At 41.7% G+C, this 25,711-nt stretch overlaps 4 protein-coding genes across 5 annotated transcripts in view; 2 read left to right on the plus strand and 2 right to left on the minus strand.

Annotated features, from left to right (window-relative positions):
• The window catches only part of LOC122398926 (putative ferric-chelate reductase 1 homolog), a 31,927-nt gene extending 25,107 nt beyond the window's left edge, over positions 1–6,820 (minus strand). For both annotated transcript variants that reach the window (XM_043399191.1, XM_043399190.1), the window contains exon 1: positions 6,268–6,820. In XM_043399191.1, coding sequence (XP_043255126.1) covers positions 6,268–6,277 — 10 coding nt within the window. In that variant the 5' untranslated portion in view covers positions 6,278–6,820. The remainder of the gene's footprint in view (positions 1–6,267) is intronic.
• Positions 6,821–10,927: 4,107 nt separating this feature from the next.
• On the plus strand, positions 10,928–18,659 carry LOC122398709. Its single transcript, XM_043398821.1, has 10 exons — positions 10,928–11,157; positions 13,329–13,601; positions 14,754–15,017; positions 15,257–15,426; positions 15,855–15,926; positions 16,193–16,479; positions 17,013–17,174; positions 17,242–17,352; positions 17,544–17,728; positions 18,524–18,659. The coding sequence occupies exons 1-9, from the start codon at positions 11,128–11,130 to the stop codon at positions 17,726–17,728; spliced, it is 1,554 nt and encodes a 517-aa protein (XP_043254756.1). The 5' UTR covers positions 10,928–11,127; the 3' UTR covers positions 18,524–18,659.
• On the plus strand, positions 18,420–22,624 carry LOC122398943. Its single transcript, XM_043399213.1, has 5 exons — positions 18,420–18,431; positions 18,524–19,083; positions 19,486–19,775; positions 21,012–21,268; positions 21,419–22,624. Exons 1-5 carry the CDS (start codon positions 18,420–18,422, stop codon positions 22,034–22,036), a joined length of 1,737 nt encoding a protein of 578 aa, XP_043255148.1. The 3' UTR covers positions 22,037–22,624.
• Positions 22,625–23,169: 545 nt separating this feature from the next.
• On the minus strand, positions 23,170–25,010 carry LOC122398944. The gene is made up of 3 exons (XM_043399214.1): positions 24,723–25,010; positions 24,111–24,322; positions 23,170–23,893 (listed from the first exon to the last, which is right to left on the minus strand). Exons 1-3 carry the CDS (start codon positions 25,008–25,010, stop codon positions 23,170–23,172), a joined length of 1,224 nt encoding a protein of 407 aa, XP_043255149.1.
• Between the last annotated feature and the right edge of the window lie 701 nt (positions 25,011–25,711).

The raw sequence follows: 25,711 nt of genomic DNA on the forward strand, positions 1-25,711 counted from the left end.
TTTTGGTGCACGCGATCTTGTTGATCAGGCAATGCCTCCGCTTTTGGGGTTCCAGTAACGAATCCCATCGAATTGGACAATTAATGTTTAATAGACCAATTTAATATTTTAAATAATGTTATAGTAATAATTGTGTTTGGTTGAGATACTTGTGTAGCTGGAAAAACGTCCTTTAAAGTATTTTCGACCGTGATCAAATAATTGCAAATCTGTGACTCGCGACATGGCAAAACGCAACCCGTCCCCCGGACAAAAATGAGTTTGACGTGTCTGTCCCGCTGTACTCGATAAAGTTTCATTCTCGGACCAGTGAAACCCGATGCAATTGTCCCCTGCTTCGGTAGAGTTCGATATAATCGACACAGGTCAGACACGATACGGATTGTTCAGGCTTCTGGGACCCCTGAATCCCTGGAGCTGCTCAGATCCCTGTAAATCCCTCGAATCTTGGATTTAAAAATAAAAATTACTACTGCAAACAAAGAGACTTGACTCTTGAACATTGCTTTTATTGGTCGCCTATTATACGAATGAATCTGATTCTCAAACTCATTTTTACTGATACGATTCATGAAAAGGGCACTTTTGATTCGTCTAAATTATCTTCCATGGATTTCTAATTGCGAATAGTCTCACAGAAATTGTAACCAGATTCTGGACGATTAATAATTAACGATGAAAACGTTAAAAACCGAGCAACGTTCGATTGTACCGTTGTGCGTTTCAAAGATGTACAGTTCGTCGTCCCGAGGAGCAGAAAAAAATGCGTGTGCGGGTACCAACAATAGTATTAAACGAGGACATTGTTCTTTCGCCGGTTCTCGTCGCAACGGAGAGACAACCGGATAAAAATCCATTCATTAAAATAGCGTTTGAATGACAGATGAAGAGTTAAGGAGCACGATAATCACGGTTCGCCTATTATTATCATGTATCATTACAGCATTGTTCGAGGGAACGAGCACAAGGATTCCCGCGTCGTGTTTCGCGGTTTATTCTCCCGTGCCGTGTACGCGTTGCTCGTGGCATCGATCTATGGAATCGTGGTTTCATCTATGCAAAATGTACATTATCCACGGGGACACCAAATTTCAAATCAGCTCGAGAAATAATCCAGAAATTTTCTAATCGCAAAGCTCGTCTGAAACAACTCGTGCATTGTTTATCGTAGAAAAGAATATTTGAAATCAAAGACAGTCCAACATCTTTTCCAATAAGCCTGCAACTGGCACCGAAATTCATTTCAGGGAAACGGCGAGTTGTTCGAAGGACAATGTGTTTCAATTTAAAAACAGTATTAATGCATAACATTTCCTCCGTTTCGACCCACTGCCAGACGCGACTGAAAGATTCCAATTTGGACAGAACGAGATTTTCACGAGCTCGGAGATAAGAATTCAATTTTTAGTCTCTCTCTCACTCCGCCTTTTTATCAATTCAAAAAGTCGAAAGCGAGGAAGCCGGGCACTCCAATCTCCTTAACAATGCGACGAAAAATGTTTAATTTAGAGAAAAAAGGGTCCTCTCGCGAGCGACGCGACGCCCGGATGCAATTTTTATTCCTCTCGTTTGATCTCGCGAAATAAATATTTCATTAGGATCTGTCGTTAACAAACTCCATTCCGAGCCCTCTGTTTCGTTTCTCTTTAATTTGATTTGTCAATTTGTGAGCAACTTTAAAGTAACATAACACGGTTATTAATTCAAATACCAGAACACGAGATCCAGAGATGTTATCGTAAATGGATCCTCCATTGCGCTAATCTTCTTTCAAGATAGCTTTACGCCTGTTCAATTTTTAAAATCAAATTTTCCACCGAATTACTCTCCAAACTTTGTTATCGCGCCTCGCGTTTGGGGCCTCGGAAATTTTCCGTCGATATTAATTGCGTTTCATGAATACTCGACGCCAGTTAAAGGTGAAAACAACAGCTCCCACGAAAATGTATACGTTTTTAACGTTGCAAACGAGCGATACGTTCACTCTATTATTTAAACTTTTCCTACGAAGGTTGGTAAAACGAATTTTCCGATACGACAACGAGGGCAATAATTATTACAGGCGTTTTCAAGCGCAAAACGAGAAGCAGCAAGAATGGAACGAAAGCAAATCACCGGAATCGGATGTTCGCGTAACGACACAGATGTTGTCGTTGAATAAATCCGAACGAATAAGATAAAATTCCACCTCCCCTCCCCCTCACAGGTTTTCTACCAATATTCTTTAAAACGCAGACATTTTCCGCACGTGACGCGGAAATTTCACCGTGAACGGAAATTCGAAAAAATAAAACGAAACGCGTACGTACGGTTGTACAGTTCGAAGTGCACGATCATCCTCCTACGCATGAATTATACATGACGGGTACACTGTATGAGTCAGCCATGTGACACATTGCTCGTCGCTTGTGTAAATAAAATAACGTTACGTATGTCGTTTGACTTTCCTCCAGTTTTAATTGCCCGCCAGATACGAAACGGGTGTTTAAAAGTTTCATAAGAAATGATAAATGTGGGATTCCCGAAACGTGCTATTAAGATTACGCGAATTCTTTTCGAAATAGCGAAAAAAACGTACGCTTTCATTTCACTGGTCGAAAGTAAACGTGTTTAACGAAATAAAAAGAAAAACAATGTATTATAAAATTTGTATTATATCCCCTATTAAAATATTACGAGAACCAAATATTTGTTTGGAGAATGTATATGTACAAATTCAAAGTTTAAAGAGAGTTTGAAACAGATAAATAACGTTCGACGAATAGAGATGGAAAGTGAATTCGTTCGCGAATTAATGCGCAATTAAGGTTGCCGGCTAACGAGAACGCGATATAAACAAATAATAAGCCGAACGAAAATCGTGGAATCGACGCGGAACGGTTCTCATATTCATGGAAGTTCCTTGATATAGCGGGGTCGTATACCTCGTGTTTGGCGAACATGTAGCCATAGTAACGTTACTCTCTTGTCCTAGAAATTCCTTGTTCAGCATTGCGCCTAGATTCTTGCGCAGCGTGTCACGCCGCAAATGAGTTCAATACTTGATCATTACTTAGTTCGTCGTTCATTATTTACGTATTCTCAGGCTGCTCCATTGTGCTAGAATCTTCTCATCGAGCATTGTGCCCGGATTGCATCGGCTCATACACGCTCAAATTACTCAAATATTCTCTACTTTCTTCGTTTACTATATCCAAATAATTTGCAATTCGAATTAGCAGATTCTGCTTGATTCTATTTAAAAAAAGGTATATAGGTCTTGTGAACGCCCATATATTCATTGATTTTAACTATTATTTCTAAAAATCAATACTTTCCTCTTTCGATAGAAAGAAAATTAGTTAACATTCCTTCGAGCCTGAAGACCCATATTTAGTCGGAAACGATTCTGCTTGATTTTATTTTAAAAAAGATATATAGGTCTTGTGAACGCCCATATATTCATTGATTTTATCTCTTACTTCTAAAAATCAATACTTTCCTCTTTCGATAGAAAGAAAATTAGTTAACATTCCTTCGAGCCTGAAGACCCATATTTAGTCGAAAACGATTCTGCTTGATTTTATTTTAAAAAAGATATATAGGTCTTGTGAACGCCCATATATTCATTGATTTTAACTATTATTTCTAAAAATCAATACTTTCCTCTTTCGATAGAAAGAAAATTAGTTAACATTCCTTCGAGCCTGAAGACCCATATTTAGTCGGAAACGATTCTGCTTGATTTTATTTTAAAAAAGATATATAGGTCTTGTGAACGCCCATATATTCATTGATTTTATCTCTTACTTCTAAAAATCAATACATTCCTCTTTCGATAGAAAGAAAATTAGTTAACATTCCTTCGAGCCTGAAGACCCATATTTAGTCGAAAACGATTCTGCTTGATTTTATTTTATAAAAGATATATAGGTCTTGTGAACGCCCATATATTCATTGATTTTAACTATTATTTCTAAAAATCAATACTTTCCTCTTTCGATAGAAAGAAAATTAGTTAACATTCCTTCGAGCCTGAAGACCCATATTTAGTCGGAAACGATTCTGCTTGATTTTATTTTAAAAAAGATATATAGGTCTTGTGAACGCCCATATATTCATTGATTTTAACTATTATTTCTAAAAATCAATACTTTCCTCTTTCGAAAGAAAGAAAATTAGTTAACATTCCTTCGAGCCTGAAGACCCATATTTAGTCGGAAACGATTCTGCTTGATTTTATTTTAAAAAAGATATATAGGTCTTGTGAACGCCCATATATTCATTGATTTTAACTATTATTTCTAAAAATCAATACTTTCCTCTTTCGATAGAAAGAAAATTAGTTAACATTCCTTCGAGCCTGAAGACCCATATTTAGTCGGAAACGATTCTGCTTGATTTTATTTTAAAAAAGATATATAGGTCTTGTGAACGCCCATATATTCATTGATTTTAACTATTATTTCTAAAAATCAATACTTTCCTCTTTCGAAAGAAAGAAAATTAGTTAACATTCCTTCGAGCTTGAAGACCCATATTTGGTCGAAAACGTTTATTACGTAATGGGAATTGAAGTCAATGAATACACGGATCCACGTAGGATTTACACTTTTTTCAATTTGTAATTGCTCTGGTCGTCTATAAATTGTTTGCTCGTCCTAGATTCTACTGTCGGAGAGCATTGTTCTCGAAATCTTACGTTAGCACTTGAAGCCGCAAATTAGTACGTTGCTTACGTAAACCCAAAAGCTGTTGTTAACAGATATTAACAATACAGTGCAGAATTTCGTTTACATAACAAATAACGGTGTGCTCGTAAACTGCAAACGAGAGCTTATTCGTCGTTCATATTGCGTTTTAAATTATTTCGAAGAAACTTTAAAATAATTTTATTATCATCTACGTGAGAAATGTGAGACATTTGCAAATAGAAAGTTAACAAGCTTTCAGCGAAATCATTGTTGTCTTATTTTTAGACGCGGACTACACTTTGCGTGGAGATATGTAGGACAACCTATACATTTGTAAATTATTCGAGTCATTACCACACCGTGTATCTGATCGTACAAATACGAATAATGCACGACGTATATGCAAAATATCAATGGGGTACATTTGCCACGCTAATTGCTTTCTTTCTTCTCTTTGAATCATTTATCACTCCACGCAACGCAAAGAAGGTTTTATTCGATGCATTATTGAAACGCGTTGCTTGCAGAATTATTATTTGCGAAAACTATTGCATTTCAAAAATGGCGGTTATCGACGTGTAGATAGCAATTTAAAACAAAAATGTATCATTTTAAAAATTACGATATACTTTATCTGTCGACTCAATGTCGACACTCGACTATTTGCAAAATTGGAAAATATCCAATTTGGAGTTTGACTCTGTTAATTTAAAAATGGATTCGTTAACGTACTTCCGACGATAGGTTTCGATTCTGTCGGAAGCGCCGGCCGTTTCGATAATCGATTTCGAGTCGCCGGTCGAATCGAAGAAGAAAGTTCGTTGGACTTTCGAGCACCGGCGGCGACTTTCTAAAATATTACCGCGACGCTTGTTTCTTAATCGAGGCGGGAAACGTTACGAGGCTGAAATAAACTCGATTTCGCGTAATAACGCGGCGTTTTCATTTGTTCGACGACGCGGCCCGGGTCGTGCCACGTGCACGAACATAAAAACGTTCCCGCCGGTGACAGGTGCGTCGAGGGGAAACTCGTTTTTTAAGCAACCGCGCTATAGAATTTCGAGCGCGGCAGCGTCGCGTTTAACCGTGACAATTTTATCCTTTTTAACTGACACTTCCCCGTCGCTTTTTCCATCGAAAAATCTCATTCCTTCAAATCGACCGTCGCGTGAAACGCAAAACTGCCTCTTAACGACAGCTGCGACGACTTTCGCAACAAGTGCACCGCGAAACGATCGAACCATTTCGCTCGATAAACTGCATCGCGGTAAAAACGATCGATTATCGAACCGCAAATTTAACGGCAATGCTGCACGGGGATAACAAAAAAATTACAGCTCTCTAGAATCGCTGGTCGATATCGACGAACCGCGTTACGGTAATCCGATCGATTATCGAACCGCGTATTCGAGAAAGATTAAAACGAACAGAAATTTAATTGAACCATCGATGACTCAGAAGTGGAAAGGACCATAACAGTATCGTACGTTGTTGATACCAACGACACGATCTCGATATTGACAAACTCGATGAACGATCTAGCCACGAAACTGAGCATACTTGTTAATTATAAAGGTAAAGATCTGTTACTCACGGTGCTTCATGCTCGTCGATTATTCTCTTAAATTTCGGGTCCAGTCGAATCACGATTCGCAGCGGAATAAACACGCGGTCGGCAAACGGTGGAGTCACGTGTAGCGGAACATATAATCCTCGTCGATCCTGTCGATCCCAAGGAGCACGACGCGTCACTGACGCGTCTCGTCGCGTAAAAACCAACGATTCATCGAAGTCGTTCGTTTCACCGCGAAAACATCACCGCCGTCGACGACTCCGTCCGGTTGCCCGTCGATCGATGGATCCTCCGGGATCGGTGAAGGTTAGTACCCGGGTCGAATCGATCGCGACGCGATACCGCTCTTCGAGATCGACTTACGCCGTTTCGCGTCCCGCGTCCACTCTTCGAATACTGTTCGTGTGCCACCTATGCGCGCCCCTTTCGAATCCTATTCCGCCGCGCACACGTACGCGAAAGAAGGAAAAGGTGTTCTTGGCTAAGTTCGGTTAGGTCAAGTGTTTTCCCGGCGTAGTCTCGAGGAGCACTTGTTGATTCCGGACGAGCATAGTTCTGACCAGAACGCCGAGAACCACACCTTACGAGAGACTGTAGTGGATATACTCGGTTCGAGTTGAAAGGCCCTCGCCCGTGAGACAACCTCAGGTGCGTAACCAGCCTGTGGCGAACCCGGCGCTTCATCGATCGCGCTCCTTCGGGATCCTCAGTGTTTCTCAAACTTTCCCTCACTCAACGACTTACACTTCTGCGTAAAATAAAGAATTATTTTCACGAACGAACTTTCGCACGATATATGTATTATAATTACGAACGAATAATCTTGGATATGTTTGATCGTTTTCAGAGATAACGAGAAATTTAATTTAAAATAAATTATCAGCTGCATGCAATATTTCGGTTTTATAATTAGCTACGAAACGAAAGTAACGCTTATACAACTGAAAGCAGTTAATGGAGGTATCCTTTATAGCGTATTGAAAGTCGAGAGTTCTAAACCCCTCCCCAAAGGAGGATCTTTTCTAATCGTTTTTCGTGCATCCGTTATTAATTCTAGATTTTAAAAGTCCTCCGTACGGCGAGTTTCTCCGCGCGCGTTGAAAGAGACTCTTATAACCGTGAGCGAAATATCGTTGAGACTGCGTCTTAAAGTTTAAACATCGTGGAGACGACGTTTCCTGTACACCCGACCTAATAACGTTGCTTGAAATAAGTGTGCTCGTAAGCTAAAAAAAGGTGACGGTCAAATGCAAATATACCGCCATGTGGTCGCCATAAATTCTTCCCAGGTAAACATGCAAATTACCATCGTTCGTTATTATCTTTCGTACGCGCAGGTGCATGCACAGATTCCTTCTCTCTGTAATCTGGTACGAACACATATTTTTTCTTCGTCGATGCTTGCAAAGCTATTTCGCTAATTTTAAACATCGTTTATACGTTTTCAATTGATATAATAGTATAACGTTTTCCAAGAAGTTTGAAGCTCGCCAGTGAGCACCGTGGTTAAGTGAACGTGTTAAAGGCCCGAATCGGGTCACATAGACACGACCATAATAGAAGGGTTAACCGAACAGTCTTGTCTCCCAATTGGTACGAATAATGGAGGTTCGACTGCAATTATCGACCATCGAATCGTTACTCCTGCTGAGAATATCGGAAGGGAATGCCCCCGGGAACGTTGCAAAGAACGCCACGCCTAAAGTTCGTTCTTGCATAGGCATGTTAACGCCAAAGTGAGGGTACAACTTTTACTTTAAGAATCGGAGATAGCTAAGGCGGGAGGCAACGTACCGAAACGACGTCTTGCCATTCAAGGTGAAACATAAGAAGAAACTATCAGGTATCAAGGTGAAGTGCAGGGTGGCACTTACGAATATCCGGTAATCGTCGACAATTTACACAATGTGCCTTTTAAACGGTTGTAATTCGAAGCTTTAAACAGCGCAATCTTGCAACAAAAGGTCGATTAACCTACCAAGCTTTGCCTTCTGCTCGCCAGCGAACCTGCGAAACTGATTTGGACCAAGTGCAGCGTACCTCCCCACGAAATCGTTGCACTTGTTTGATTCATTCACTCTGTAATATAAATTTAGTTAGTTACGAATTTTAAAAATTAATTTAGCTCTTAATATGCATGGAAAACTGCTTACCTAAAAATAAAAGTCCATTTTTATTTGTGGATCAATTTTAAGGTGAATCCCCATATTCTCCAATTTAAGTTGAGCCATGTTGCAATTTACGAAAAGTGTTAATAATAACGACACGCCAGCAATAAACATATAGTTTACATTTTATTCACCTGGACTTGCGTATATTGAGTCCGAGATCAAGTACCATTCCTGAAAAAGACTAAAAAGATCCACAGAAGACTACTAGCAGATGTTATCTAACGTCTGATAACTTCGTCTTTGAATTTAGATACCATACAGTAAATATAATCACGCTTATCGCGCGTTTCTGAGCTCGTAATCCTAACGCAACTAGGGAGCATGGTTGGTCAGTGCATTAAAATTGTAACCGTCGACGGTGAATCGTAATATTTTGTCTCTGAATGGAGCGTACGAAGGGAATAAATTTGTTTAAAATACCGTTATGCCCGGCGGTAAATAATTAGTAGGCACCCAGCGTGCTCGCTTAAGGAATCATTCAGCGATGGCCGACTCGAGCCGTCCCTGAATCGTCCCGAGGAGAGAGGAACCAACTACTCGGCTCGAAAATGGGGGTACGGCGTACCGTACGTTCACCGTGCGGCGTTCACCTCAGTTTTATCGACGTATTTTTCTCGTTCCCTCTCTTTCCTACGTTCCGACGATTTCCAGACGTACGTTTACGCGTGTATCGCATACCTTTCCATCTCTCGCCCGATAACTGTCGTCGACCTCGTGCAATTTCTGCCGTACCATGCGAATCGACGCGCGGACAGGGTGGTCCGTGCACAGACGAGATATCGTCTGTGGTCCGTGTTCGACCGACGAGAATAAACATCGACGGACGAGATCGATCCGTACGTTTCGACGGGATTTTAAATGTTCCACGGGGCATCGAGAAACTTGGGAACGACGACGGGGGGAACGGGTACGCTTTTACCGATATTCCGGAGAGTGTGAATCGTAAAACCGGTTCTCGGGCGACGAGCGTGTTCCGAAAAATTTTTCGGATAAAAGAACCGCGCGATGTACGGAATAACGGGTCCCTGCAGGTGTTGAATTTAGCGTGGTTTTCTTCGCGTCGCGATACTTCGTGGATCCTCGACGAAACGGGTAAGCGAGCGACGCGAATTTCGAATGTCGGTATCGACGCGCTTGAGGCGATGGCCGTTGGATGGCGCTCGAGTCGGGGCGCGAGATTTTCGTAAATTAAATTCTTCGCGGCGCTTTGAATTCGGGTAAAAGACTTGATTACTGTCACTTGTACGATCTAAGATTGTTCCATTTATTTATCGAAAGCATAGGCTTTCTCGTGTTGGCTGTTGTTGTTCGATATTTTTAATTTATTGTTATTTATAAAGTCAAGTTAAGAGACTCGATTGCTGTACTCTTAACTAAGAATCAAAAATGAAATTTCGACGATTATATGCATTCTCCTCTTGGGGCACGAACTCGTGTAGAAATAGAACTCTTATTTATTATTCTTGCGATGCCTGTGAATGTTCGTTTGTTTTTAGATACATCGAGACGGGGAACATCTGTGAATACCGGCAGTTCTCGTCAAATTGCGTACAAAGTACTAAAAAAAGTATTAATAGCGTGTATTCTTACAGTACTATTTATAAATATTTACATGATTTTGTAAAAATTATTATGAAGATATCCAATGATACTAATTGCCATGTTTTTAGCGTTATTATAATACAATTGTGTGTTATGCAAATGAGACATATACCGAGCGATACTATTTTATACTATAACGACAGAACGTCAAGTGTAATAATAGTTTAACGTTTAAAAATAATGGAGTTATCCTAGTGTGATCAATATCTACAAAAATCCCTTCTTCGCACACTCTCTAAACAAATTTCTTTGTTGGGTGCGAAGAGCGATGTTATATATAGGCCTTCAATGTGCGACCATGTATCATTTTCAACGCCCTTGGTGACGTAAAAAGCCAACGTGCACGATTAAAAAAAACATCCCGTACGTGTGATTATAACGTGCCCCTATGTTTTGTGCCAGGCCAGGCCTGAGGACGGTTTCAACTTTTGGGTATATTTTAGCACACACCTACTGTCTCAGGGACAAATAAATGGAAACCATATACATATGTTGCACATAAGGGTAATGCTGAAATTGTTAAAAATAAGTTATTCCACGAAACATTCAAAACATTCTTGTTACTCGTAATATAAACAATTGCTACAAATATAGTCTCAGATTAATGTCCCACTCTCCACAATTCTCCAAGCACTTTTGCATAATAAAGATTAATAAGCAGACAAAAATGACAATAATCTTGAATCGAAAGCCAACCAACTGCTTGGAAAATCGTCTACGCACACCCTGTACGCGCTGTAAGGGTCAAACGATCAACGGAGTCAAGCCGACGCAACTTTCGGTGCCGTCTTACAGCGGGAAATCTGCGCGAGCGCGGACCGACGGTGGACAAGAATACACGCATGTGTATCCCGCGTCCGGTAGCACAAGTTCCGTTCTGCGACTCGTCTCGTGCGGACGCGCGACAACGCCACCGGGACCGTGGTCGCGACAAACTCGCGCGGCGATTGGCGAATTTCGGGGGCGGGTGGGCTCCACACGCGAATGGTATTGCGGGACGCGTCGTCGCGACGCTGCATTTCGTCCAGGGCGCCATAACGCGCGACTTCCACACGCACGCAAACCGATCGCCCAACCGGCGACGAAGCATACTCCGTTGTCGGGTGACATGTCGCTGTTCGCCTGTTGCATCCGTAGGGTGAGTTTTACCCCGTTCCCGCCACGAACACTCGCTCTTTCACCCCCCAGAGACGCGGTGGATCCAGTGGTTCTTAACCCCCCTTTTCCATCCCCTTCCACAGCAGGGATTTAAATGATTCCAGAAATAACTGTTTCATAACTGTTGTAACCAATATTTTACTGCACGATTATACGTCTGACTTCATGTGGGCATCGATCTTGAAACGGTTTCATATCGATTGTATATCGATTTTGACAAGGTTCGGTATTGTAAGGGTTACAAGATCGACATTGAGGTTCGTAGATAGTGTTTGTAGAGGAATCGGGGAAGGGATGATTCTGTGGGAAAAAACATATCGAAAATAGAGAATGAAATTTTCGTTGGAGGATTCGGTTTCCGGAAAATCGACTTTACGTGCGCGCAACAGAGTCTGATTTGAACTTCAGCGCAAGAAGAATCGGACGGTAGTGGACAAATCTTCAAATTCAATTATCCTTCATTTTTTATTTGTTTTTTTTTATGACACATTGAAGAACCGGAACAAAATCGGCATACATGAAAATTTCGGTTCTCCATAGCAATCTTGAGACCCAGAATTGATATTATAACAGTTTCCAATCCCTGTTTACCTTATCGGTTGAATCGATGTTTTTCTACCAGTGTTAACAAATTGCAAAATTGTATCTATATATATGTATAGCACGTGATAATTATTATTTCCCGATTCCTTACGATGTACAAAAGAATTCTACCTTTACTTTGCCAAAAACAGCCAATTTTCTATATCTCGTCATAGTTTTTTTGAGGTCATTGACCCCGTGGCTTCGACTACCACTGATTCTTCGCCTACTTTACTCCACGTGCTCCAGTACGAGTTACTGCATTTTTTTATGCATCGATATTTCAAATGACGTTGAATAGTTAAAGTTTCTAGTTCAAGAGACAACTCTTGATCAGCGTTTGACACACGCGCGACTATGGACTCGCGACGATAAAGCAATTCTTAATCCGAGCGTACAAAAATTAATGTTTACTCTTCCGATAACTGTGTGCCTTTCATTTCGAGCGGCTTACATCGCGATGGAGGCGTTCGTTCGAACTGTTGCGGGCGATAAAACGATACCGGAGCAACGGCGACAGAACGTAATGGCGCGTAATGGTCGTCCTTGATAAGGATCGATGGTACATGGCGACGATTGGAATAGTCATAAGGCTCGGATCAATCGAAGGCCTCGTACACACGATGTACGCTTTTCGCATCGCGTGGCATCGGTGCGGCGTCTCTATCGCGTCGAAACTGAACTGATTGCATCACAGCTTCATTGTTGTCGCTCCGTACACGATTCATCGAATGGCGAGTTTAAAGATATCAACCCATTTAAAAATAAAAATTCGGGAACAGATTCAACTTTACGGAAACAGAATCTCTTCCTAAGAATTAGGAAGCAATCTTCATGAAAACCAACTCAAAAACGAAAGGAATTGTTAACTAACATATCTGTTAATAACAAGGGGATTATGTCGAGGGCTAAAAAATTTCAAATTCGTTAATGCCTAGATTGGGAATTTAAATTTCTAGCTGATGAATTATCTATGAATAACTCGAGGCGTAGAATTCGGTGAAATTTTGTTTTCTGAGAAGTTCGGAAGTTCGTAGAGGGGTGAGAGAATATAAGAAACCGCTTGTTTACCAGAAAAAAAAATCGGTGCAGCGTCGATTTTTTTCCACGACCGCGGGCTAGCCTTAATTCTTGCTCACCCCTGTCGCTCAGGTGGCAGAATCGGTAAACAGAAAAATGAAGTTAACTTCGCGTTGCGGGGCCGACGGGGACCGGGAGCGTGTTCAGCGTAACTCGCTAGGGTGAACGGATACATTTTCCGCTACTTAACGGATTTCATGCTCAACTATCAAAGAGATCGCGTCCTTGCTCTAATCAGCGCGCATATTAATAGAACGGGACTTTGATTTTGCAAATTTTCTTGGAATCGTCGCGCTCACGGTTACGCGTGTCTTCTGCGCGAGGTGGAGAAAAAAAAGTTATTTCGTGCACCAGAAAAACAAATTAAAAGAATAGAAATTTATTTGCTAACCTGTAATTATTTGTTAGTGTTACTTGGACAGTTTTTCGATCGTAAAATTCACGTTGCCTCCGCATTGTTTCGCGTAACGATACGACGTGATTTTACAGAATCATCGAAGAATGGAGGACGCTCATCAGCAGGCGTTGCTGAAGGAACCGCCGGAAATATCGTGGGAGAATACCTTGGGCGCGCCACACGGCGTGCCATTCGACGACGACACGAAGGAACTCCTCAGGAAATGCCTGGACGTCACGGCACCGTCGCCCACGACCCTGGCACAAATCATCAAGCGAAGCGAGGCCTTCCCTATCTACTTTCCAATTAACACCATGAGATGCTCTGCCCTAAAAGACAGAGGGATCAGCAACGACATCCTCGAGGTTTGGCTCCTTACTTCCCCTTAAGAGCAAACCCTACTCCGAAACTCAATCTTTTTAGCGATTCTTTGAAATTTTTTGTGGAAAACGATAAAATATTTTTGTGTCAAATTTCAACGCGTATATTTAGATCCATACTTTAAGAATGTTCACAATTTTTTTCGTGGAACAATATTCAATATTTTAGAAGTTACCAGTACCTTAGTAAAGGCACAGACGAGCTATACGAAACCTTTCGTGGCTGCCTTTTTTCGACGAAAAAAAAAATTTTAAATCGCTCTAAAAAAATTAATTGTAATTCCAGGGGTTAATTACAATCATTTTTCGTGGATAGACATACCCACGAAATCCTAACCCGTTTCGAGAAAAAAATTCAATAAGCGGATAAATATTTCGACAAAATTAAAACATTTCAAACCCTTCTAAAAAAATTATTGCTAGTTGCAGGGGTCAATAACAATCATTTTTGGTCATTACACATACCCACGAAATCCTACCCACTTTCTAGAAAATAATTCGAGAAGTGGATAAATATTTCGATAAAATTAAAACATTTCAAATCGTTCTAAAAAAATTATGCTTAGTTGCAGGGGTCGATTACAATCATTTTTGGTGAATAGACATACCCACGAAATCCTACCCACTTTCTAGAAAAAAATTCGAGAAGTGGATAAATATTTCGATAAAATTAAAACATTTCTAATCGTTCTAAAAAAATTATGTTTGGTTCCGGGGATTAATTACAATCATCTTTGGTGAATAGACATACCCCCGAATTCCTTCCCACTTTCTAGAAAAAAATTCGAAATGTTGTGAAATTTTTCGGCGAAAAAAAAATTTTCAAATCGTTCTGAAAAAATTATTTTCGGTTGTAGGTATCAATTACAATGATTTTTTGTCATTACACATACCCCCGAATTCCTACGCACTTTTGAGAAAAAAATTCTTTACCGAAAACATAATGTGTGGTCAGGAATGTTTCTGTAATTTAATTTTCTGTCTCGCTTTCTCTTGTGTTTAATTGTGTAACCTGTAATGTTTGCTTCGTAAGAAATACGATTTCGAGGTGTTTGAAACTTTTAATGGGGTTTTGTTAAACATTGACTTGCAATAAATGCTTGGTCGCGATTCTCGATTCTGGCATTTGAATTGTAGATGAACGTGAATTCGGTTTACCCTTTGATACACGAGGCGATGTTACCGTTGCTCGCTCGGTGGTTGAAACATAAACGACTGTACGGCAGTGCCATCGAGAGGGCCATGTACATGGATATGGGATTGATACAATTCATTCACCGATTGTTGGAAAAGAGGGCGGTGCATTTCTATGGGTCTGACGATCGATGGAAGCTGATCGATGGTAAGACGGGCGTCGACGGATGGGACAACGTTGGCACCGATCACGAAAAGGAACCTCTGGTTAGTTTTACATTTTTTTTGTTGAATTTAGAATAACTACCAACTGTAAACAAAACGTAAACAAATAGAAAAACCTTCTGTCCCACTTTCATTTAATATCACTCGCATTTCAAATATAATGTTGCACAAATAGAATTTTATAATTTAGATTGTAGATAAGAGTCTTGAATAAAGAAATTGGAGGCAGAAGGAGTTGATGACGTTAGAGATTTGTAAAAAATGGATGTTTTTAACGACAGGTCCTAACGAAATGTTTGTCTTACGACGAGATCAAGCTGTCCGCGATGATGGCGATGTCCTCTCATACCGAATTTATAAACGATGGCTCGCGAGAGAACAGAGGCATCGTGAGTACCGATCCAGACTCCGTTCAGCCGAGAGGAGTCGTTATAGGTGTCGTGGGACCAAGGTTTCCTATGCTTATTTAACGCTTACCGTTAAGGAGGTCTTCTGGTTTAGAACTTCAAAAACTTCTTCTCAACACAGTTCCTAGGGATGTATCTAAATAAACGTGCAAAAGAAGCTACTGTTTTCGAACAAAAATTATTAAAAGGCACCCATTTTCGATCTTCCAAACCAGAAAACTACTTTGAAGGGGTGTTCGTCTTTTCTCGTCAAAAATACATAATACTTGTCATTTTTAAGGAACTATAACACACACAGATTTTAAAGACGTAAAGAGATATTTAATACGCTTAAAAAGAAGCACAGTTAAGGTGCATTTCATCAAAAACAAAAGAAACGAATACCCCTTAATTGAGTTATCGAATGCATTGGCATGTTAGCATTTTCGCATCGACAAAGCACTCGTTTAATCTTTCGTAATATTGTTTCCAGATTCGAACGACCACGCGTCATGGAGTACCAAGACATCCTGATCACTCCTTTGCAAAATACAGCGGATCACGGGTGAGCTATGAAACTTGTTGCACAGAGTGTACAAGCATAATCGCTCTTTTTAAACGCAATATATCGATTCGCAAGATGTGAAGTGTCCACCTATAGATAAGTCAGCAACGCTTAATAGGATTAGAAATCATAGATACAACTATGTTTCCGCGAATTAAATACGTTTAAACGGAAATTTCGAATATAAAATTTTTATTTAGAAAATGTTCGAACACGAACACGAAACGACGTATGTATTTTGTTTATGGTTTATGATATTGATATAGGTACGGACCAACGACGAATGGAAGTTTGGAGACGGAGCATGGAATGCGCGTTTTATGGGCGAGATTTTACGGCGAGGTGTATCTGCCACTCTACGAGGAGACCGTGAAACGTGTCAAATCGAAGGACAATAAAAGATACCTTTCCCTATCCAGTCAAACTGTCTTCGACATCGAGAATTACATGAAACGAATCCTACTATCCGTGGAAATCATACTACTCGAGGCAAACACGCGAGCCGAGAAACAAAACACCACTGCCTTCCTACACGTCGTAGGATTAGGTCTCGGTAAGTAATTATCTTTACAATTGTGAAATTAAATCTTTGATAGCAGATATTTTTAACTTTATGAATTTCTGAAAAGAATATGCCTTCGAAAAGTTGCGGAGCTTTGGTTCTAATATGAACTTTCCAAGATCATTGATATCGAATGCTCTGGTAAATTGTGTTTGGCTACTGATAATTCGACAGTTATCGAAATAACGAAGAGTTCTCGATCTGTACATAAAACATGTTTCCCCAAAGTTTGGCCATAGCTTTCAGTTACTCAAATTGAAACAAATCGCCCCGAGAAACTTGCATTCGAAAGGAAAAGGAAATTTCATTATCGTAAACACGACCTTTGAGCCTTTGAACAAACTTCGTAGACCTATCAAACATTTAATTTCCGATAATTAATAAAGTTACTGGTATTTACTTAACAATGATGTACAATTAAGAGATAGTAATAAATTTAAAATAGATGAAAATGAATTCTCTTGATCTTTGCCAATGCATTTGATCGATTTTAATGACGACACGATTAAAATATGATTTCCCAGGTGTGTGGAGGGTACTTCAAGATCAAGAGATATACTTCCTAAAGACGTTCGAGATCGCCATCAAGAAGATGAACAAGAAACTGAAATACGTGTCCGACATAATGTTCGCGTACTTCGGTCAGCAAAAGTGTGGCGACGCGGGGAACGGCGACTACCTTGGAGGTTCGCTAATAACTTCGATCTGTCGTTTAGGTGGGAACGATTACTACAAATCAGCGTTTCGTTGCAGATATAAAGATTCACTTCGCTCTTAGGGAGCCGCACAGCAAGCTGTTCAGAGCCACGGACGCGAACAAGCTTCTCGTGGTGACGTACGCGTGGGACGGAAACGCAATGCCAGGTTGTTGAACGATAAAACAAAGATCAATAGAAATATATGTGCAAAGCTTGAAATTTGTATATCCAATAGTTTTCTTTAAAAGAAATCTCAACCATACAAGCTAGAGTCACTAGATCGTTTGTAAAGTGGAGAAACTGTCGAAAATTATTACGCGGAGGATCGATCGTTAAAGTCGATTATCGTTCACGCAGGAAACGAATTTTGGAGCGGATTTTTGGCATCGAGCGGGGATCCTGCGGCGGCCTGTAGCACCCAGGTGGCGGAATTGCACACGTCGAGGATCAATCCTCGAGCTTGCGGCGCGAGTTTGCACGTCGCGTCCGCGGAGCACGGTATTTTGCACATATCGGATTATGCGAAGCTACATCTTGCTTAGGTGATTTACTTCGTCCTCAAAAATAATAAAAATAATTTGTAGACAACGTAGTCTTTGCGAGCTACGATTTATTAAAATATTTTCGACCTGAAACTGCGGGTCAATTGGGTCAGACTTTTCGAGTTGAATTTAAATATCAATCTTAGCGTAACTTGGATGACCATAAATGGCAGTATTCAAAGACAATAATAACCTTGCAACGTTCTTGGTATTTCCACCTGGTATCAAGAAAACGTCGTACTATTATTTAAAAATAAATGAATCATACAGATGACCTGTTTCGAGTACCCTACACAGTTTATACATTATCGTTCAAAAGTTCGTAACATCGCAACGCAATGAAGCTTTCTACTATGCGTTCTACAAATTATTATTATCGTAACTAGACTGCGGATGTTGTGAAACCTAGATCGAAATTTCGTTTATTGTTAAATAGTTTCGAAGATGTATTTTTATTTTGTAAAATGGTCCAGACAAAACGATCACTTTGACATGGTGGATTCAGTATTGACACTACGACTACCAGAAGTGGTCAGAATGATTGGTTTCTAATGGTAAAAAATATACTCGACTGAATCTTTGCTACCGTGGTTTTCTATAAAAGAACGAATAAATATTTATTTCCATTGTATCGTACATTTCTTCGAGAATCTATTGTTTTAATTTCTTTGGTACAAATAATATAGAGTTAATGGAAGACCTTGTGAGTAAGATCAATGCACGAATACCCGCAGTCTAGTGGCGATAGAGGCTAATTTATGCTCGATAAAGGACTAATTGTAAATGTGATTGCAGGAGAGGGCTGGCCCTGTGGGCACAGGTCAACGAAGACCATCACGGTCTCCTCGAAGTCAGAGGAGCCGCAGCGCGGACGTGGACTGTTTGAAGAAGTACACGGAGAGACGCGTGGAAGAGAGAAGGCACACGGAGATCCCGGACACCAGCAAGCTGGATCCATCTCGATGGATCCCTCTCCCGAAAACGATCGCGAAGAAGTCGCCGCAGCCGTCGCGCGACGAAGAGAAACGACGATCCGTGTCGATCGACGTGGACGAGAAACGTCGTTCGGTGTGCGTCGACGTCGAGGTCGAGAAACGACGCTCGGTGTCCGTGGACGTCGACGAGACCGCGTCGCCGGATGCTAGCAAAACGAGCATCGCCACGCCGAAGAAACTGTCTCCGACGAAGGAGGAGGAAACGAAAACCGTCGATAAGAGAAACGATATACCGTCGACGGCTGCGCCCAGAACGACGCCGGGCAGGAGCCATAGCACGGACGTCGGCCATATTAAGAACGAAAAGCTCGAGGAACGAAGGCACACGGAGTGCAGCGATCCACGAACGATCGCGACGAGGTTGACAGAGCACATTTTCTTAGTCAAAAAGAAACCAATGCCGTGAACGAAATCCATATATAAATATATATGTATACATGTATAATCGAACAAAATTAACTATCGTGGCTCGTGGCTAAAGATACCGAATACGTTGCACTAACTGTATGTCGATGATAGATGGTACACGTTACTATGTTGCCGTGCGAATTATATTTATATATATGTACATATGTAATTTGATGTCGGTTTGTGTGGATAGAAAAAAAAAAATAATAATAATGATAATATGTATGACCGCAGAGATATATCGTTTTGACGGTTAAATGTAATACGTAAATTGACCGTGTTTCCGGGCGTTGAAAGATAAGTCTATCCGGGGGTCTCGACACACTGGGTTTCTGAATACCAAATACCATTTAGGTGGCTACCGCGAATTAACACCTCAAGGTTCCGCTACGACGCGTCAGCGTTCGCCAGGATCAGCCACAGCGAAATCACGAAATACGCCGCGACCAGGTGGATGACGTTCGTCAAGAATCCGTCACCGAGTCCGCTACCGCGAATGAACCCGGAAAGAAAGCCGTCGTCCTCGGCGGATGCTAGTTCCGCGCCCGAGGACTCGCCGCAAAAAGACGCCAAGGGCGACTCGCCCAAGTGGGAACCGATGCGAAAATTCTCACCTGTGCCGGCAACGGGCGAGAGAAATCAAGGTGAGAGGACCAGGAACCATCCTTCCAATTTCTGCGACTCCCTTGACCTTCGTATTATTAAGTCACCCCATGTATCGTATCGTTGATACCTCCCCTTTACATGGGTATTTTGCATTGTTGTTACAAACAAATCTTGATTAGGTATTTTTTAAAAATACCGAAACGGATAAGATCGTTTTCGACTTATCTAACCTTGCTCAGATTATGGGTTATCAGAAGTGAACTGATTAATTTTCTAAAAATTATATCACACCTGATCTTTACTGAATATTACGAAAGGTCGAAACTCACCTGTTTCTGTTTACGAGAAGCTGAATTAACAGCCTCCATCAAGGTGTTAAATCTTAAGTTGAGACGAGGTTCGTACTGTGCAGAGCTGTCACTTGGATTGTCACTGTATATAAAGATAAATTATAAATAATATGTACTATGTGACAAACATAAAAGTAAATGGCTACATCGTCGACTTACCGTTCACATTATATGGCAAAATAAGCTCGAAATCAATTCGAAATCCTAAATATGGTGATCAATTACCCGCGAGGACACAGTTATTAACAAACGTCCAAAGTACGCACTCGGAAGAGTCATGAGTAATCCGAGGAATATTTCTATATCTTTTAAAGAATTACATACGATCGATAAAATTGGCTTTAGCAGATTTGCCATTTTCCGATAGAGTAATTCAGAACGGGTAATTCATTAAAATGCTAAATTAACGTTGTCTGCGATTGAAACGATATCTTCGTATCTCACTGATTCAGATATTATAGCAGACTACAGAAATACGTCGATTATGTGTGGGATACCGGAGCCCGATTTATAATTTTCGAGGATGTCATTCATATTCCGAGTTTGACAGTCTCTGCTTACGATTTTAAACATTCTTTGGTGCTAATTATATAAAAGATAGCTGTATTTTTATTTACGGTTGTATCTACTGATAAATTCTCCGTGTAATTTACCAAACCAGACAAACAATCGTAGTAAAACTATAATTTCTAAATGTCTACTTCTCCTCCCCTTATTCTACCGATACCAAACAAATTTACTACCGTATAGCGTTATATTTTCCATTCATAATAACATTCCCAAAGAGGACTCGGATATGTGATCGAAATGTCAGACTCTGTTGCAATAAATTACATTATCGTTTCGTAAAAACTTGAGTCGAAAAGTAAATAACAGGCACGTGTTTTATTTAATAAACTTAAAAACTTTAATGAACGATTGCAGATGACCCGGATGCTAACCCAGAACAACCGACCACGAAACTGTCCCCTGACTCCAACGAGCAATCAAACAGGCTGACCCAGCGTATGCGGGATCTTTACGATTTCAAAACCGAGAACGAATGGCCGAAAAGAGCGGCGAACGCTCGACGTCAGAATATGTGGATCAGCAAGAGCAGCAGCGAAGAGGACAGAACCCTTCAGCCGGTTCGCAGAAATAGCCAAGACTTGGAGTTCAACGACAGAGTAAACGTAATTAAGGTAAGCTACACTCTCTTCACTTATATAATTACTTGAGAAAAGATACAAATATTACTGAAATAGCGAAGAGTCAACGACAACTAAAAGTCCCAAGTCATGATGAACCCTTTACCTATCTAAATATGAAATATTCTGTTCCTGAAACCATAGCTGAGGGACACCAAGGTACAGTCGGATCATCAGAACCCCAAACCATCACCGAAGAAGGAAGCACAGGCAGGTGGTACGGACCCATCGAACAGAAATTACGAGGAGCGTTTGAGGAAGTTCAACGAGAGGCTAAGATACAGCGAGGACCTGGGTACAGCGAAACCGAAGATAAAAGAGAGGAGGACCTACTCCGACGACTACGAGGAGAAGAATCGTCGAGCATCGACACGATCTGCGCAATCGATGCAGTCGTCGCGCGCGGAGGAGAGACAAGACGATCGACAGCAGGTGGAAAGGAAGAGACACTCGAACGCCAGCAATAAGTCCGTGGGAAGTTACGCGGAGGTGAACCCGACGAAGAGGGATTCGCGTACGAGCGACGCCAGCTACGCGAGCGTCGGCCTCGTCGCCGCGAAGAGGTCCAGCGTGGACTGCAAGAGCACCAGGAAAATGGTGGAACTTCCGCCGCGTAGGGCATTCAGCCAAACCGAGGAAAGACCTGCCTCCCCGGTGCCACCTATAGAATGGAACGACGAACGCTACGTGGCTGCTCGAATGAAGCAACTCTCCGAGCGCCAGAAAAGGGACAGCACCAGATACAAAGTGTACCTGACGTAAACGGGCGAACAAGTGTTCCTGAGACTCGGTGAACGTTTCCGGATCATCGTTACCCCCCTCCCTTTTTAGGACAGAAAATAAGTACAGTGAGTGTTCGCGTCTCGAGGCTCTGGTGTACCCGGGACTGATTCGCCTACATGGTCCAAAGATCCCCTAGCAGAATTATCAACCCCCTCGACACTTCCCGTAACCTTGAGTACTATTGCAAGCAAGGAAGTTTTCTCTAGGGTCTTTACAGTCTGGTTGAGTCTATGCCAGACCCAAAAGAACCTAGGCACAGAGAAATTGCGTCCATTGTTATGATAACGTGTTGCATGTAGTCGTTGAAAGACCTCACGTCCTCGAAACGTTCCACTTTTTCCACGTTCGATGTAAGACTTTTGAATATGTGTACGCCAGTGACAAGGGAGTTTATATATCAGTGGTTTATTCTTCGATCGCGATCGTGGTGAATATGTAAATGTCTTTCATGGGGTTCGATTAAGTATATCGAGAGATGTTTTGATACCTTTTGAACTGTTGACGCACGATGTTGAAGGTATACTACGCCACGCCGTGTACGGCTGCAACTAAACGTTATTTGCAAAACCACGCTACAATACTGTACAAAACGATGTAATACGATTTAACTAATAAAATATTCTTTGAGAAAGACGCGAGTTCGATTCGACCCCGGAGGAATTAAAAAATATTCAAATCGCTCCGCGTACACCGCATCGTTTCGAAATTCGTTACAAACCCATTCGCTATTATTATTGCACTTTCAGAAACTGATACGCGAAACCTACATATATACAATTTAGTTAGATGTTTCGGAATTGTTAACACAACTGTACAGCTATTGCACAGAGCCGCCAAGCACCTAGGCGCGAGGCCATTAAAAGCACAGAATCCATTAACGTTTCATAGTCCGAGTGCCACCTTGCCCCGTTGTTACTTTCAAACGCGTGGGTCGATTTTACGAAACACTTTCGACCGACACGGAGAAGTATAGGATCTTTCGATAAGAGCGATAGAACTTTCACAGCCGCCATGCTTGCACAAACCATTTGTATTATCGAATACAGCTTGACTAAAAAAGTTCTATAGCTCTCATTGGAAAACCCCTGTACTTAAAAGTCTTTTCCTCTCCTTTACTTGCGGTCCATGCTCCGAAAATCGTTACGAAACCCCGAATTCGAGTCTCTGATAAACGTGACCTTCACCCTTTTCCTTGCAGGGACACTGTGAGCATGTGACGACAGAGCTTTGCAGTCTTTGCCCTGGCTCGACTGTTCCTCGTCCTCCCTTTCGATCTTCAGCCTCTTCTGCCCGCAAGTTGGCACTCCACCGACCGTGGACGCGTTGTTGGTCAACGGAGGGTTCGAGGAACAATTGTTGAGGATGCTGGGGCTGGTCACGGACTGCACGTTGATCTGCGGCGACTTCGGGAAGGTCGAAGGTCGCGGACCGACCGGGGAACGTATCAGACTTCCGTTGCTCAACGCACCGGGTGGAAAACTATTTTGCACGGCGATCGTCGACGGCGTCACGCTTCGTTTGTTCACGGTACCGACGACGTTGTGACCGGCGGGCGCGATCATCAGCAGATTGTTGCCATTTTTCTCGCATGCCACGTGCGGGACCGGATGCTGCAGCTGCTTCTGCGCGGTGAAATTTGTTCTGTACGCGTTCCCGTGGCTGTCGTTTATCTGTTTCTCCTGCTTCAGAAACGTCATCGCCGGTTTCGCGGAATAGACGGTGGAGTTTTGCGCGTTGAACGTTGGCTCGCATTTGATTCGTACCTCGTGCTGCGACGCGTCGTTGCGATCTTGCGCCTTCTGCCATTCCAGGACGTTGCTCAGCAGTCGTATGTACCTGAAAAAGGCACTACTTCAGTACATGTTCTACTAAGACTTTCAAAGAAAAGAAAATGGAGGTGAAACGTGTGAATCGAAGTACTGGGATTCTCTTCTCTCCTGATCTCATTTGGAGTGGTTTGGTCTTGGAGTAGATGGAACTTAAATGGTTTTTAATTGGTTTAAACTTTATACAAAGCTGGTTCGAGGTCCTCGGGGTTCAGAGAACGAATTACCGAATCGCCAGTCGTAGGATTTCGTTCTTCGATAGCTTCTTGTCCGGCGGATGGGTTGGTACCAGTTTCCTGAGCTCGGCGAAGGCCCCGCTGACGTTCTGCTGCCTCCAACGTTCACGACTGTTTGTAAATAATTTTCGTACACCCAGGGTTCCTACTCGAGGCGTGGGTGAGCCAAGGTGGCCACCACTGGAGGACGAAATGCCGTCTAGCTGCGAAAAACGAACACGAGATTAACTTTTATCACAGAATTTCGCCTTATTTAAATGGAAAATGACCTACTCTGAATTGGAGAAGGTAAAATCTGTTTCTGGCTTAACCAACCTGCGTCTATTTTTGTTTGACGATCTCGAGACACGGAGTAACCTTGTAATATTATATTATTTATGACTATTCTAAAATGATGTGAATCGATTGGCCTGGAAAGTCCACTATATAAGAACCACTGCGTAGTTTAAACTAACGAAAGTAATAATGAATTTAATATTTGTCGTGGAAAGTCTATTGCACATAATATTTTTTTTTACGTTCTATAATCAAGGAGCGAATGGAATATTTATTTTGAGCAGTGCACGAGAATAATGTACTGCTGTATGGGAAAGTTTGACTCACAGAGTTGGCGCGATCCCTTCGTTTCTTGCCCTGGTCCTCGTCGTCGTCAGTGTCCTGGGAGTAAAATTCATCCGACAGGGTCGCCTCTTCTTCGGTGTCCCTTGGCGTGCCCGGGGAATCACCGACTTCCTCCGCCAGTTCCCCCTCGGCGGACAGAAGCGACTCCGCTGGAGAACCGTTCTCCGTGTCCACCGTCACTCCGGAGCAACCGTTGTACGTCAGCATCGACTGAAAGTTGTTAATTAATCGTCTGGACTTGTCCACGGTGGTGCAAAACACACGAATCATTCGTCTCGATTAAACGTTCGATGACAAAAGACGCGGGAGATCTGGTTAAATTATCACGGACGAAATTAGCCTACATAGCGCCAACAGGATGCTCATATCGCACCCTCTCCGAGCTATTGTCCCTGACATTCAGATACGTGGACGCGCCAGTCACTCTGTTCTACGCCACTGTTCGCGAGCCTCGCTTCAAAAATTTTGAATCGTGTCTTAGAAAAATTTCTTGCAATTCTGGACGATCCTCGAAGCACGATCGACACGAAATTTAGAGATCAAAGTGACTCTCTGATGCAAATTCACGTTTCTGCCCCAAAAATACCCGAACTTTTCTTGTATAAATTAGCCACACTATCTGTTGAAATGGATTATTGTCAACGAAACTTAATTCATGGTTGTATTCACTTTATATACACTGATAGAATCTTTTTGATTCTCTTTTATTTTTCTCATTAGACAAATGAGTGCAACGTTTAATAATTTAAAAGCAAATATCTGCAACTCTTCATTTCAACGGGCTTGAAAATTCCCGAAGCGTTAACGATGAGAACTATTATTATTATTTCAGAAAATTTTGTTCCAAACTCGGAAACTTTTGGAGCAAAACCGCGTTTCTTGCACTGGTGAGCTAAAATTTTAAGTGTTTTTTAACAAGCATGCCACTTTCGACGCGACAAAACTCTTACCATGTTAAAGGGAAGATTTCG

This window comes from Colletes gigas, unplaced genomic scaffold, assembly GCF_013123115.1.
Source record: "Colletes gigas isolate AHSC1104 unplaced genomic scaffold, ASM1312311v1 Colletes_gigas_Sc00012, whole genome shotgun sequence".
NCBI lineage: Eukaryota > Metazoa > Arthropoda > Insecta > Hymenoptera > Colletidae > Colletes > Colletes gigas.